General features: G+C 42.2%; 1 protein-coding gene across 3 annotated transcripts in view; it reads left to right on the top strand.

Annotated features, from left to right (window-relative positions):
• VPS13D (vacuolar protein sorting 13 homolog D) overlaps positions 1-16,051 on the top strand; it is a 243,374-nt gene that overhangs the window by 148,992 nt on the left and 78,331 nt on the right. For all 3 annotated transcript variants that reach the window (XR_015768017.1, XM_028108376.2, XM_028108375.2), the window contains exons 62-64: positions 1,634-1,782; positions 9,552-9,686; positions 10,820-10,987. Coding sequence is in view for 2 of the 3 variants with exons in the window: in XM_028108376.2 (XP_027964177.2) it covers positions 1,634-1,782; positions 9,552-9,686; positions 10,820-10,987 (452 nt within the window). In the remaining variant the exon portion in view is untranslated. The remainder of the gene's footprint in view (positions 1-1,633; positions 1,783-9,551; positions 9,687-10,819; positions 10,988-16,051) is intronic.

Here is a 16,051-nt window from a genome sequence, read left to right as displayed (position 1 = left end):
TTATTTTAGATTCCTCCTCATGGCCTTTGTAAGACTGAATATAGAGCTTAGAAGGAAGTCAGTAATGCTTAGTCTTTTGAAGACTAAGCCCAACATTGAGCCTGAAGAAATGATAAGATGGACTTGTATGTTTATATGCCCACATTGGCTAGAGAAAAAAAAAGTCACTAGGGACATGTGTGCATATGTATGTACTTACACACAGCGCAAGAAAAATATTTTTGCTCTTTAACCCAGACTTAGGATTCAAACTTTAAATATATTTGGGATCAAGAGCAAGATCCTGTCCATTTAGAACTGTGTTTTCCATTTTGGGTTGGAAGACCAGTGTTGGTTTTGATTCAGCCACTTGAGGGCCTGCCTGCCAGGTAGCCAGTCTCTTTTGGCACCTTCCTGGGACATTGTACTTTCCATTTTACTGGACATACTTTTCTTATAAGTTGCTCTAAGTAAATTTCTCACCAAGCATTGCATAGACATTTGTAAAATCCTGGCTGTGTTTTACTGGAGCATCTCCTCCACTTTCTCTGTTTCTGTTCCCTGAATACAAATGGGCAACAGAGGTTGCAGTGTCATTTTCTAAAACCTAGTCCCTTGTTTTCTATAAATAGAACCATAATAGCTTACAGCATACATTTGATTGGTAGGCAGATCTGTACAATCTCCTTGGTTGTATTTCTTTTTTTTTTTTAAGATTTTATTTATTTATTTGAGAGAGCAAGAAAGAGAGAGAGAGAGGGAGAGAGAGAGCACATGAGAGGGGGGAGGGTCAGAGGGAGAAGCAGACTCCCTGCTGAGCAGGGAGCCCAATGTGGGACTCAATCCTGGGACTCCAGGATCATGACCTGAGCCGAAGGCAGTCGCTTAACCAACTGAGCTACCCAGGCGCCCTCCTTGGTTGTATTTCTAAGGCACATGAAGCCAAGTGAAAATAAGCTGACCACATGGGTGTGGGCACAGGAGCAAGTCAAAGAGCCCATTGACATGTGCCAGCCCATGTCACTCCTTCTCACTTCATGAGAAGTAAAAAAAAATATGCCTCAACTCTGCTGCTTTCACAAATGTCCACCATTTGGGAGAGAGGGCGCTTATTGTCGTGACATTAGCTCTTTATAGCCTGCAGCCTGTTTCTTTTTAAAGGCATTCTTTTGCACTCAGATGCATTATTTAATTGGTCATGTTGTTCATTATGATTCAGTTAAACTCTACTCCAATGGATAATATTTGGATATCATCTTATGAAGTAAATGCAGATAATCGGGGTCACTTATGATAATCATAATAATAACAACACAGTTTCTAGAAGACTAATTGCCAGCAAACACACCCATGACCTCTGGCGTCCCCACCTGCATGATTTTTTCCAAAGATGATGTCTGCCAGATGGTATAGAGTCACAAGTCAAAAGATTAGGCTATTGTGCTTTTTGATAAACAACATGAAGCAGATCTCCTTTTATAAAGAAGTGGCATCAGGTTACTGTATTTATCACCAAACCCTGAAAAACTAAATTTAGAGAGATATTTACATTTTTCTATGAATATTTTTCAATGTTAGCATTTGAATTGTGAGACTTCAGGAGACTCTTTTTTTTTTTTTTTTTTTTGAATTCACAATTTCACTCTTGTGCCAGAGGTGGAAAAATATGATGAAAACCTCCATGAAAAGACGGCTGAGCAAGGTGGAACACCAATTCGATACTACTTTGAAAATCTCAAAATCAGCATTCCCCAGATCAAGCTGAGTGTGTTCACCTCCAACAAGCTACCATTGGATCTTAAGGTGAGCTGGTATCTGGATAAATTTTAAAAAGGACTTTCCCTCAAAAAGAATGAATGTGTTTCCTATTTGCTTTTTCTGTCCAGGATCATCATCATCTCCAGCAAATATTTTTACAGGTTTCCCTTTTTGAAGATTTGACATATATATGTATACACACACACACACACATACATGTGTATACGTATGTGTGTACATATGGACATATGTATATGCACTTTTTTTATATTTAAGTAAGACTTTGCTAAAGATTGAGGAGTAATGAGAGTAAACAGAGAATTACATAAATCCCGTCTGCCATCTTCTTAGCTCTTGGCTTATCTCAATGAGGTAAGAGTCTGCTTTCCTAGGGTCACTCCCAGATGCAGGAGAAAAGCTACAACCAGGACAGTACCTTCCCTTTTGTGCCCAGGACCTGCCTGCCCTCCTAGTTCTCTCCTCCTCAGTACCCACCTCTTCGTGAAGGGTTGACGCTAGAGATGTCTCCCACCTTCAAGGAACACACTCAGCCACGTATCACTGAGGTGCGGCCTGACCTACCACCGTTAGCAGAATGTGACACTCCTGCCGATCATCCTGATCCACACTTGACAGATACAGCCTGAATTCCGTCTTCATTTGCTGCTGTGAGATCTGTTTTAACGAAGGAATGGGGCTGGGATTCAAATCCAAGCCTATGTGACTGGAAAGTCTGCACTGTGCTATACTCTACCATATACTGTCTGCCCCCTGGAACGTACGGCGTCAGAGAATTTTAGAGCTGTAAGTGTCCTCAGTGATCCCCTTGCTTAGTGAACAAGGATGTTGGAGTCCAGAGCGTGCTTTCCACGCGGGCCCGCGTAGGTAGGCCGTGATGGGAGCAGGAGGAGGCCCCAGGTGGTTGTTAGAAAGGCTTTTCTTAGATTGAGTCTAAATCTGCCTCCCTGCAGCTCGACCTTTGTTGCCCTTGAAGATCGTTGTCAAGGCACTCATCCCCCCCCCACCCCCCGCCCCACTAACCACCAGCCCGGGACGTGGCCACTGCCCCAGTCCCCAGCCTCCTTTCAGATGCTGCATGGTGGCCTCTCTTCTGAACAGGAGTAGCTACAGATCTGAACAAACAAAGAATAAACGTGGCGTCATAAATTCAGCTGCCTCCCGGGATTGTGCGAGCAGTGCACCGCGTGAAGCAGTGCGGTGGGGACCATGGCATGTGGGGTGAGCACCCTTCATCTGAAGGGGCAGCCTTGGCTCAGCTCCAGCCAGTTGCTCTCACAGGGCGATGTGAACCCAGTGATGCCAGATCTTCACATTTTTAAAGTGAAGCCGGAAATCTGGGTTTTTATGTGGAATCTCCTGGTTTTGAAATGTTGGCAATCAATTTGAGTTGTTTTCTTTAAAAACCTTTTGGGCCTGACAAAACACATGTGTGGGCCTCATGTGGTGCATGGTTTGCCAACTCACAACTTCTAAAATAGACCTATAGGTAATGAGACAGTAGTCTGGTCAATACCAGCTCATACTTGGATAAGGATAGGGCAAGGGTGACTGCTTCATTTCGGTGTCAAGCTGGGGACGAGCAGTCGGGAGTGCTGGTTGGGACCAGAGGGGCAGGAATTGCTTTGCAGCCATCCTGAGAACGGCATGGTGTGCCCTTTCCAACAGACTCTCCTGTCTGCTTGATTGGCTTTAATTTCATGTTTCCCAAGAGACAAAAGATACTTATAATTAGCATGGGAGTGGGGGGAAAACCATGGGAAAACCACTATCTTGCTAATATCCACAAGTATCCACTTGACTTATGTGACCCCTTGGAATGGGTTTGTTTGATAAAGTATATATTCCCCCAGAACACTTGGCATGCACCCAGCAAACTAATGTTAAGTATTTCCTGAGAGTTAAGGACTTCTTGTTTTTTAAATCATCTTACTTAGAAACACAGACACCTAACTATTCCTTTTAAATTGCTCCCAGCAGAAAACTTTCCCCCAGACTGACAAATGCAATAGGATTTCCTAAGGTTGAAGTAGCTCCAGACCTCCGGTTATATGGTACCAATGCGTGCGTGTATTCTGTGCATGCAATACCCTGGCGATCCGTTAACTTGAATGTTTCATTTGGCACTGTACTGAAGGAACATTTTGAAGGCATTTTCAAATGACTGTTCAAGAAATCCAGTGGATCAGCCATGTAATGTGGTGTGGGGCGGGGGGCACCCTGAATGGGGCACATTAATGTTTCAAGCAGGGTGCTGGGAATTGGGACTTCAGAGTTAAATTCTCAGCTTGTGGAAGTCAGCGTTTTACTGTGTCTCGAGTTCTCCTAGTGGAGTCTGGGACTCATAAAGTAATGTCATTCATTCAAAGAGTTTCCTAACAGAGTAATATCCCTTTATTAGTAGCTCTTAGGAAGAGCAATATGCTCTTTGAGATGAATATGTAATGGCTAAAAGTATGTGCTTAGGGAATGGAGTGCTATCCCAGAGCCGGAATCACAAGAGTCTGACTAAAAGGTAACCATGTCTTTGGTATTGAAGGAATAATTATCTTGATTCTCTCGACCCAGGCCAGAAGTGAGGCTGTCAGAAATCTCAGAGGGAAGTCTCTTCAGGTTTACACTGAGGGTACATTATTGCCAGATATAGTGTCTGTTCAGAAGGACTCAGAGCAGTTTCCCATCTGCTGTCTCAATTGGATTCTTTCCTCTGTGAGGGGAGAAGGGCGAGATAATGGTTCCATTTCACGAATGCAAAGACATTCCTCCCCTCCCCCCCTTTCTCTCTATTATTCTCCCCAGTGTGCACTACTAGAGAGTAGCAGGGTAAGTTCGAAAAACACCAGGTAGTTTATATGGACTTGGGTTTTTTTTTTTAAGATCAAAAGAAGCCAGGAGCCTTTAAAAGGTTTCACGAGGTGGCCTACAGCAGTCCTTTTCCCATTTAGAGCATTGGGGTATTACAAAAGAAGGGCTTTAATTGAGCAATCTAGTTTGGAAGAAAACCCACATTTTAATGGTCAGAGAGCAAGAGGGTGGGGGTGAGGGGGAATTTCAAACAAAGACACTATTTAAAAAAGCCTAAAACTGTCTTCTCAAAGGCTTGAAATAATTTGTTGGGAAACTTCAGACCCTTTACTTTTTTCCTCCCCTCCCTAAATAAAAACCAGATTTGTTAAAAGGAAAAAAGATCCAGTATTGTTAATTGTATTTCAGAAAGTGCCAGAGAGGGAAATATCCCTGTAGTTTTAAACACTGTCCCGGGAGGGAAATGGGCAAATACCCTGCTTCACATAAACGGTTTCTATGTACCATAAATAAACCTTTAAAGAATGAATTCCAGACAGTTTTGTTTAGTGCAGGATAAACTAAGAAAGGAAAGGACATGGCCCAGGGACTGGCTTGTGATCCAAGACCTAATGGTATATGGACAGGTATCTCTTCTTTCAACTCCATAAAGTTTCTGGAAGACTTCAGCAGTTTTCGTCTGGAGGAGGTAGGAATAGACAGTTTCCTAGTTTTATTAGGAACTTCTAAGCACAGATTGCTTTCTCCAGAATCCGTTTTATAACAGGAAACTGTCTGCTACTTGAGTAAATAAGCATCAACTTTGTATACTACTGTATTTGATTAGTCATTTAGTTACTACAGGAAAAAGCCGTTTGGCTCTTTCCCCTCTCATCTGTTTTCCTTTGACTGACCAGAACAACCTGAAGGTGGCAGAATAATTCATACCAAACGCTGGATCTCTGGTTTTTCAACCATGGGAGGCCCCAAAGCAGTAAATGACGAGGTGAAGATAATTTTTACTGAAGGGCCAGAGTAGTTCCTTGGTTCAGACTAAAAGCACATGAGCCATTCAGAAAGGGGATAGTGTCTCTCGTGAGGGTTTTGACAACTTGGTAGAGGTTTCAGAGTCTCTGCTACTATGTATGGTTCCTCTTTAGTATTTGGTTGCAATGAGGAAGTCGGGGTAAAAAAGCTTTTGCCTTAAGCCTTTGTTTGGATCTCATTTCCTCTTCTCTGAGAAGAAAGTAATGCTCAGGGTTGTATTGGCAAAACAAACTGCTGACCTGGTGTCAGTACCTTCCCAGCATATTTACTGTGTGGCTCTAAGCAAAGCGGTTAAGCCAGCTGGGCCTCAGTTTCTCCGTCAGCGCCTCATGGATGGGTGAAGCATACATGAATGAATAGCAGAAAGTTTTTCAGGAGAAACAATATAATCCTCCATCCTGGGCCTCATGCTTTCCACCTAATGGGTGGTTACTGTCGTGAAAATGAGCACGTTCAAGTCCAAGATCTCCTAATAACGAACTGCATGAGTTTAGGTCATCCACTTAACATTTCTTTGGTTTTATTTATTTTCAAAACATGAATGTGTTTGGCTGAATTAGCATGTTAGGCTGAATTAACCTCAGAATGCTCTTAATCTCTAAAATGTTTTGTTCTCACATTATTTAGTAGGAGGTTACTAGTGACTTCCCAGGGCCCCAGATCTAGGGGCCTTTTGTCTGTCCTTGTCTCTGTAGGGTCCTCTGTCATATTTGGCATTGCTGACCTCCCTGTTCCGTTCTCGTTCTCTTATTCTTCTGTTTGCTTCTTTGTCTTCTTCGTAGTTTTCTTTTCCTCTGCTTCTCCTGACCCATCTATTTAAGGGCTTTTTTTTCCTCTGTGAACCAAACTCTCTGGTCATATCACTTGCCCATTTTTAAAATCATATTATTGGTCTTTTATTGCCTGTAATTTTAGAAGCTCTTTATATAAGTTTGGTCTTTGATATGAGTTGCAAGGTTTTTTCCTTCCGTCTTTCAGTTGGCTTTTTATTTTTGATGTATATATGTTTTTTTAATCACATAAAAGCTTTTTATTTTTGTCATCAAATTTACCAGTCTTTTGCCTGTTTGAATCTCTATTTAAGTCCCAAAAAAGTTTCCCCGTTTCCTGGTTTTAAAAAAATTCCATCTATATTTTCTTCCATTACATGATTTCATTTCAATTAAAGATGTTCTTATCCCAAAAGAATTTAAGGCAGCCTCTGAAAATACATGCTAAAAGATGAAAAAATAAGGGAGAAAATAGAAAGTGCATGAAGTTGCACATGAGATTTTACTATAAAGGCATTTTGATTCTCCACTGATGGTACAAGGTGTAAAGAATATATGGCCATTTTTCATCTACTAAGATACCTAGGAATAAATCCAACAAAGGGTGTATATAAGACCCCTGCATGAAAAACAATGTAACGTTATTAAGAGAAAAGAGAACTGAATAGATAAGGGGACATATCACATCAATACACTGAAAGATTTAATAATGTGAAGTTGTCATTTCTCCTCAAATTGATCTATAGATTCAATGCAATCTTGATGAAAATTCCAACAATTTTTTTGCAGCAGATTGACAAGCTGATTCTAAAATGTATTTGGAAATGAAAAATGCAAAGAATAACCGGGGTAATCCTGAAAAAAAAAAAAACAAACAACAAAGTTGGAGAGCTTATACTATTAGATTTCAAAACTCATTACAAAACCATAGTAATTAAGACAGTGTGGTATTGGTAGAAGGCAGGACAAAATGCAACAGAAAAGGGAATCCAGAAACAGACACATAAATTCAGTTACTCAACTTAGGACAAAGTTTACACTGTACTGAAGTAGTGGAGAGGGTGATCATTTCAGTGAACATTACTTAGTTAATTAGGTATCCATCTGGAAAAAAATGGATCTTGATTTCTGCTTCACACTATATAAAAAAATCAAGTCCAAGTAGATTATAGATTTAAATATGAAAAGTAAAACAATAAAAAATTTTTAGGTAAACACAGGGAGTATCTTTATGACCTTGATGTAGATAATAGTTTTTTTTAAAGATTTTATATGTTTATTTGACACAGAGAGAGAACACAAGCAGGGGGAGCAGCAGGCAGGGAAAGAGGGAGAAGCAGGTTCCCTGCTGAGCAGACAGCCCGATGTGGGGCTCAATCCCAGGACCCTAGCTGAAGGCAGACACTTAACCAACTGAGCCACCCAGGCGCCCTTCTAATAATTTCTTAACCAGGAAACAGAAAGCTCATTTCCTAAAGGAAAAAATTGGTAAGTTAGATTTCATTAAAACAGAATGTCTGATCATCAAAAACGCTATTTAAAAAGTTAAAAGTTACGGAATGGGAAAAGATCATTGCAATTAATTGCAGTACATCTATTCACCAGAGGACTTGTATACAGGATGGATAAGAAAAACGGGGATGCCTGGGTGGCTTGGTCAGTTAAGTGTCTGCCTTTGGCTCAAGTCATGATCCCAGGGTTCTGGGATCAAGTCCTGCGTCAGGCTCCTTGCTCAGTGGGGAGCCTGCTTCTCCCTCTGCCTGCTACTCTCCCTGCTTGTGCTCACTCTCTCTTTCCCTCTCTGACAAATAAATAAATAAAATCATTTATAAAAAAGAAAGGAAGAAAGAAAGGCCTACAAAGCAATAAGTAAAAAACAGACAACCCACTACAAAAATGAGCAAAAGACTTGAGTAGGCACGTCACAAAAAGGGATATCCAAATGGCCGATATATGTGTAAAAAGGTGCTTGATCTCATGCTTCACCAAGAAAATAGATATTAAAGCCACACTGAGATACCGTTACACACCCATCAGAATGTCTTTTAAAAGACTGTCTAGGGGCGCCTGGTTGGCTCAGTTGGTTAAGCGACTGCCTTTGGCTCAGGTCATGATCCTGGAGTCCCAGGATCGAGTCCTGCATCAGGCTCTCTGCTCAGCAGGGAGTCTGTTTCTCCCTCTGACCCTCCTCCCTCTTATGGTCTCTCTCTATCATTCTCTCTCTGTCTCTCTCTAATAAATAAATAAAAATCTTTAAAAAAAAATAAAAGGCTGTCTATACTGAGTGTTGGTGAGGATGTAGAACAACAGGAAATTCCATAGACAGCCGAAGGGATTGTAAACCCGTTTAGCTGCCGGGGATGACTGTTGGGCAGAACTGCGTGTACTAGGGTTGAACAGGTATATTCTTTGTGACACAGCAGCTCCACTCCCAGGTATATATTCAAGAAAAGGGCATACAAATGTGCCCCCAAAGACATGTCTGCGAATGTTCATAGCAGCGTTGTTCATAATAGCCAAAAGCTTGAAACAGCACAACTGTTTATCAACAACAGTGGCTTAATAAATTGTGTTTTATTCGTATATTAGAATACTAACAATGAAACTTAAGCAACTGCAGCTATATGTAACACCCAAAGTACATACTGATGGTTTCCTTTATATAACATTCAAAGCAGGAAAAACTAACGTATGGTGGTAGAAGTCATGACAGTGGTTACCCTAGGGGAGGAGAGAGTAGTGATGGGGAGGCCCCAGCTGGGGTGGAGGATGTTTCCAAGATGGGAATAATAATTTACCCCCTGGTCTCCCGGGTGGTATTACATGTTTGTTGTGTTCACTTTGGGGGAAAAAATCATTGAACTGTACATTTGGTTAGTACACCTTTCTATATGCGTGGTAACTTCAGTCAAAAAAGTAAAACACAACACATAAAACAGACCAAAAAGAATTATGCTATGAAGCTAATAGTGTTTATTTCTGCGTGATCTTTGTTACTTTGAGTGACATATATATATATATATTTTTTACGAATGTTTTACTTTTATAATTACAGGGAAAATCCTTATTTATAAATATCAAAGCCTTGACGCTGATTAGAAAGTTGATATGTAGCTTTCATGGAATCCAAAATTATAGTACCCTGGGAGGCCATCAAATGGCTAACGTATATCATTTCCTTTCTTCCCTAACTAGGCCCTAAAAAGTACCTTGGGATTTCCACTGATTCGGTTTGAGGACGCTGTGATTAATCTGGATCCATTCACTCGGGTACATCCCTATGAGACCAAGGAGTTCATCATCAATGATATCCTCAAACATTTCCAGGAGGTGAGCTTTGGAGAAATCCGTAGTGGCTGCAACATAAGCAGAATGTTTGTTTTGGTTGTTTGAATTTTGGTTACTAAGGCATTACTATTGAGAACCCAGTTAAACATTTGCTGTGTTAGGGGTCAGGTCACAGCCCATGAAGCCCATACACATCCTGAAAATCCTGAGACAGTGTATTTGATTTATGAGCTGTTAGTCTTGTCCCTCAGAGAACTAGTCTCAGGGGCTTCCACCAGATTAGTCACAACTCTTAAGGGTTTAATTGATGCTTTAATGGTAACACAAAATACTGTGACCTCTCTATTTATTGGGCATGGGCCTACTTTCAACAACCACATCAGTGTTCTTGGAGCCTATGAGGTCCTGCCCTAGAGCTGAACTTCAAAATTTTCTTAATCAAGTTGGACATTTTCCATTTTGTAATTATTATCCAGACTCTTCAATAAATAGATAGGTCAAGATCATATCAAATTTATTAACGGCCAGAGTTAAAATATATTCCATTCCTGCTTCCTTTTCTCCCTCCTCCCTCCCACCTCCCTCCTTTCCTTCTTTGCTTCTTTCCTTGACTTTCTTAATTGGTGATATTTCCACTAAACTGTGAGGACAGTGACATAGCAGATATCCCTGGAATCTGGAATCAGACCGTGGAGGGATGCGGAAAGTGGAGGGTTGCTTGGTAGGTCTGAACATGCCCTCTTTATGCACTGCCCCCTCCGCCAGTTATGAGGGGAGCTCCCACTCTACTCTCTTCCTTCATTTTCCTTCTAGAACTCTCCTGCTGCTGCTGAATTCCCTATTTGTAGGAACAGTGGAGAGTGTGATATATATGCTAATAAATATTTGTAAAGGGTCTTTCCTGTTTCAAAGCTTTTGTTTATTCTTCGGAATGGCTTTGAGGAGTATTTCTGAACGTATTACCGAAAGTCATCTCTGGGGTACATGCATGGGGAGAGCTTGGGTGGAGTTCGTGGAAGGATAGGAGCTGGCAGTTGATGAGGATTAAGGGGTCATCATGGGAGTTGATGAGAATGGAGGATGAGACAGCTTTCTAACCTTTTTGCTTGGGACATTCTACCTGCAAGTATCAACAGGTGCTGGTTCTCACCTCCTCTGTCTGCCCCCTTTCACAGGAACTCCTCAGCCAGGCAGCTCGGATCTTGGGATCCGTGGACTTTCTTGGCAATCCCATGGGGCTGTTGAATGATGTTTCTGAAGGGGTTACTGGACTGATAAAGTATGGAAATGTCGGGGGCCTCATCAGAAATGTCACACACGGCGTATCAAACTCTGCCGCCAAGGTAAGGAAAGAAAGGTGAAATCCATTGTCACTGACCTCAGGAGTCCTCCACGTCCCCGTGAGGCTGCGAGGCTGTGAGGAGCTACACACCCGCCCTGCCTCCCCACCCCTTTGACGACCTGGTCGCTGGAGGGGAGTTGCTGTTTGACAGCATGCGGAAGGCCTCTGCTTCCCTCCCCTTCCTGTCAACTCCACGGACTTTCCTCCTAGAGACTGACCTTCTCTAGAGGACTGGGTCCTCTCTGCTTCTTTCTGGTGGAGCCTGTGTGGCGGTGAAATCATAGGGGCACCTGTGCCGTGGGCCATGCGGTTGTAAAGCTGGCTGTAGCATAGAGAGGCTTTACTGGTGGCACATAGGAGGCTGTCTTGAAGGGCAGGTGAGAACGTGGGTTGAGCAACACTTCTATATTGCACAGTGATCCTGGTAACGGTGTGTGAAGGCTGGGGACTTATTCCTGTTTTCCAAACTCTTGCCTAGAGAGGATAGTTCTTTAGTCAGGTCGGTTTGCAGGATGGTAATTATATTCAGCGGTGGACTGTTTGGCTTGTGGTTCAAAATAGGCAGCAGAGAGGCAGGAGAGACTCTCTAAATCATGGTTGAGAGACAGACTGGGCTTCAGAGTCGGAGTGAGCATGCATACTTCTGCCTTGAATCACTGCTCATGCAGACCCGGGCCTTCACCCCGGCGGCGACAAGACTCGTGACAGCGGTGGTGCAGATTGCCCAGTGTCCTTTCAGCTACTCGACTGGGTATAAACAGATGCACTTAAATGTTCAGTTGTAAAGGCCCAGCTGCGAGATTTTATTGAATTTGATGAAATTCTAACTAACATAGAGAAGCCTCCTTGGTTTTATAAATTGTTTTCTTTGTTACTGTACCCCTGGGCTTTGCTTTTTGAGGAAGAAATGCGCTTATGGTTTATTGAGGGACCTTCCTCAACCTGGAATCGAAACACACCGACCTCATAGGCTCACTGTAAGGATAAAATGAGATAGCACGTTCTGAAAACTTTGAAAAATAGAAGCTGGACAAGAGAAACGGGTCCTCACTCTGACTCTTACATTTACATCAGTGTACAGTGTTCAGACTTTAGCCACCAGGGAACCATCAGCGCCCCCGAGACAAAAGCCACAATGTTCCGGTCTACGGGAGGAGGAGGAGGGTGTCAGGCACGAAGCGTGGGAGAATCAAACTCCATCTGGGCCAGTTGGGCTGTTAGGAACCCTCTGTCGTTAACCTTGATGAGAATGAAGAAGTTGGAAACTTGCCTGTGGCCTCTGCACAGGTGAGACCTTGTGCGGGTTTCTCCAGAGTTTCTCTGTAACATCCTGGTGGAAAGGGTTGGCCCTTTCTTTATTCCCCCTCGTTTATGGAAGTCTCTTTGTGTTTCTTGGTTCTTCTGCTTCCCCTGGAAAATGGTTTCTGAAGCCCGAGGGTCTGCCCAAGAAGAGAACTGACGCAGAAAGAAAGGACAGAATGCTCCTTATCCCGAGCCTCACCCCCAAATCTATATGAAGGTCCAGGTGGCCCTGGTCAGGCATTTTATTGGATGTCAGGCTTTATATTGTCATTGGATTTGCATGGGGGACTGCCTTCCAGGGCCCAGGGCCTCTTGAATGGGAACCCTGCTCCCCATGTGGTTGGGGTCCTTCTTCGTGTAATTCTCTTGCCTTTAGTAAGCTAATCAGTGTTGGCATCAGAGGCTGCTACTCAGAGGAACTGCTGTGTAAATGTATTTGGATACCAAGAACCCTGGTGTGTTAGAAAAATTAGTCCATATATCTAAGACGAGAAGCAGGGAAACTTAACATTACCATTTCTTGTTGGAAATGGTAGCTCCAGAAGTCAGGTCTGTCAGCTAAATACCCACTCAGGTCATCTGTGATTCCGTATGTATGTAGTTTGGCTAAAGATTTCCATTTTCTTGAAGCTTTGTGGGTTGAAATCAGGCCTTAAATGTTGCTTTGGGAGAATGTTTTGTTTGCTTTTGTGTGTCCACGAGAGGAGTTAGAAGGAAGTGCAGATGACCACAATAATGAACTGTTGGCCTGTGGGAAGTATTCCTCTAAAGAGCGCCTGAGTTCTCATGATTAAAGAAAGGGGTCAGAAGATAAAACTGCACCTCCCCAAGCCCACCGGCCGGCTCCGCTTGGCTGCAAAGACCAAAGGGCTTTAGCCTTGGTTCATTGTGCTTGGAGTGGAATGGAAAATCTCCATAAACTTCTTGAAAATAATTAGAAATATTGTATATCTGTGTATTCTTCTAGAGCAAGAATCTCAAGTTTTTATTGGCTTGTCAGAGAGGCTTATGGCTCCCCAAGATCATCCAGCACTATTGCAGACATAGGCTTGTTCATTGAGGGGGAGTGTAGGGCTGGCAGTTGGGGATACCTGGGTTCTAACCCTATTCCTGCCTTTAAATAATCTTTTTATCTCTAAATCTTGAGGTTTTTTTTTTTTTTAACCTATGAAAAGATGATGTTAATCTCCCTGCCCCCCCAACCCTGGTTCCACTGACCTGAGGAGCAAAAGAGATGAGGTATGTGAAAACCTAGTGAGAAGTTAAAAGGGAATTCATTCTGTCACATAGGAAGGTAATAGGTCTGCAGGTCGTACTTGTCTCTGGATAGATGTTGTGAATTATTCACAGCAAATTTTTTATTTCAGGTCCATCATATACGCATCTGGAAGTCTTCATCACAGTTTTAACTGTTACTTAATTTGTTTAATATTAGCCTCAAGGAAATAGGACTAGGAAATAATCTGTACACTTTGTCCCCTTTATTTCTCTAAGCCTTTTCTTCTCATCGTCCAACTCTCAGAAGTCTGCTTATGGATTCCAAATCTAAGGTGATACGACTTAGGGACTGGGCACCAGGCTGTGAGCATCTGTTCCGTGACTTCCTTGTGAGCATCTGTTCCGTGACTTCCTTGCCTGGATCTTGGCAGAGAACTCTAACCCCGATCTTCGAGTAGAACCTCAAAGATCTGGTCCCCTTCCTAAGGCCATGACAAGACGATCACTGCAAGAGTCCTTTCCAGGAATAGGATTTATTTAAGAAAAGCACAGCATTTCAAATTCCAGAAGCATGTTGGAGGAACAGGTTTCTTTCTGTGGCGTGAACTGCAGAGAGCACACTTTGACCTAGTCAGGTGTCACACAAATATCTGTAGACCTTCTCTTTCAAAGCCAGAGAATTGAGGAGAGGTGCATTGCCTACATTCCCTGTCTTCTGTGGAATCTAATTTCTTCTATCTGTGGTTATTGTGTAATACTCTCATATATTTACAGGAAAATTCCATAATTATTCTAAAACAAAAAAAGGTTTTTTCGAACTGAGAGAATTTCAGATGTCAACAATAGAACAAATGATTCCATTCTCTTTCCTGGCCCTGTAGAAGCTTAACGTTTGCTCCGGCCAGCTGTTGTTCGGTCTTCCCTCAGGAAGCCAACAACTCTGTAATTTCTTCCAGCAAAGGGGAGGAGCACTTTTGATCGTCACTAATGGAACCCCTGCTCTGTTCTGTCTTGCTTTCCATCCCTCTGCTTGTGTCTTTATCAAGGCAGTGTGGGATGCTTTTGGTCATGGGTACCTTTTTGACCCCAGGCATCTTTTGACTTATGTTTATGAATGTAAATATTTTAATAACTTTTCTTTTTTTAACTGTATTTTCATCAAAATCATTAGATATTAGAATTCATGGTTCGGTACTCACTGCGTGTTAGTTTTGCTGGTAACCTTTGCAGTTGTATGGTGGGCTCATTTCTTTCTCTTTTGCTTTATGGCAATTATTCCTACCCAGCCCAGATTTCCCAGCTCAGATCCTACAGATCTAAATTTTTGTCAAGGAGATGGGAGTTTTCTCTTGGTTTTGGTTAATACATTTTATTCTGTGCCATTTTCATCATTGTTTTATTGTTTTAAATCAGGTTGGTTTGTTATGAATTGGATAAAGACCTAATAGTTTTACATTATTTCTAGGTGCAAACAGCATTAGTGGGAAGAAGATGGAGGAACAAGGTTGAAACACCCTGTTTCACTGTGGAACCCATACTAATTTATAAACATTTATTGACCACCTTCTATTTGTCAGGCCTTGTGATAGAACTCTTACAGATATGTATGTTAGTCACTGTCCTTCAAATGAGGACACTGAATCTCAGAGAGTTTAATAATTTTCTCAAGGTCACATGACTAGAAATGACAGGGATGGATTTGGAACCAAGTCTAGCTAATTCTAAAGGCCTTGTGTTTTTTCCCTATCTAATTCTAAAGGCCTTGTGTTTTTTCCCTATATAATGTTTTTCCTTTGCGTCTGTAAGGCTTTTTTTCCAGGTACCATAGAGAATATAAACAATTAGTTACTGCTAACTTCCCACCGGAAGCTTACTATCTGACATCACTTTGTAGTAGCTGGTAAGGAGACTGCCATCATATCATCTGTGTCACAAAGGAGGCCCTCAGGAAATGGCGGGGACGCCTGGGTGGCTCAGTTGGTTAAGCGACTGCCTTCGGCTCAGGTCATGATCCGGGAGTCCTGGGATCAAGTCCCACATCGGGCTCCCGGCTCAGCGGGGAGCCTGCTTCTCCCTCTGACCCTCTCCCCTCTCGTGCTGTTTTTCTCTCTCTCTCTCTCTCTCAAATAAATAAATAAAATCTTTAAAAAAAAAAAAAAGAAAAAAGAAATGGTGGTGGTCATGGTCATTCTTGTGTTAGATTCGTCAGGACCATCACCATCCCTTTGTGGGTAGTAAGAACCTTGAAGATTGCAAACATGGTTTTACTCATGTGGTATCATTTGGTCATTAGAATAACCTGCTCAGTAGATAGGATGGACAGTATTAGCCCCATTATATAAATGAAGACACTGAGGCCCAGAGAGGTAAGGTGACTTGCCCAGGGTCAGTCAGGTAACTGTAGAGCCAGGAGATGCTCTTCTGCACTAGTACCTCAATTCTCACTTTTATTTTTTTAATTTTTATTAACATATAATGTATTATTTGTTTCAGGGGTACAGGTCTGTGATTCATCAGTCTCACACAACACCTAGCGCTCACCACA

This window comes from Eumetopias jubatus, unplaced genomic scaffold (genome assembly GCF_037043125.1).
Source record: "Eumetopias jubatus isolate StellerSeaLion01/CBP00866 unplaced genomic scaffold, mEumJub1_p1.0 scaffold_4, whole genome shotgun sequence".
Taxonomy (NCBI): Eukaryota; Metazoa; Chordata; class Mammalia; order Carnivora; family Otariidae; genus Eumetopias; species Eumetopias jubatus.
This window is presented reverse-complemented; position numbering and strand designations above follow the sequence as displayed.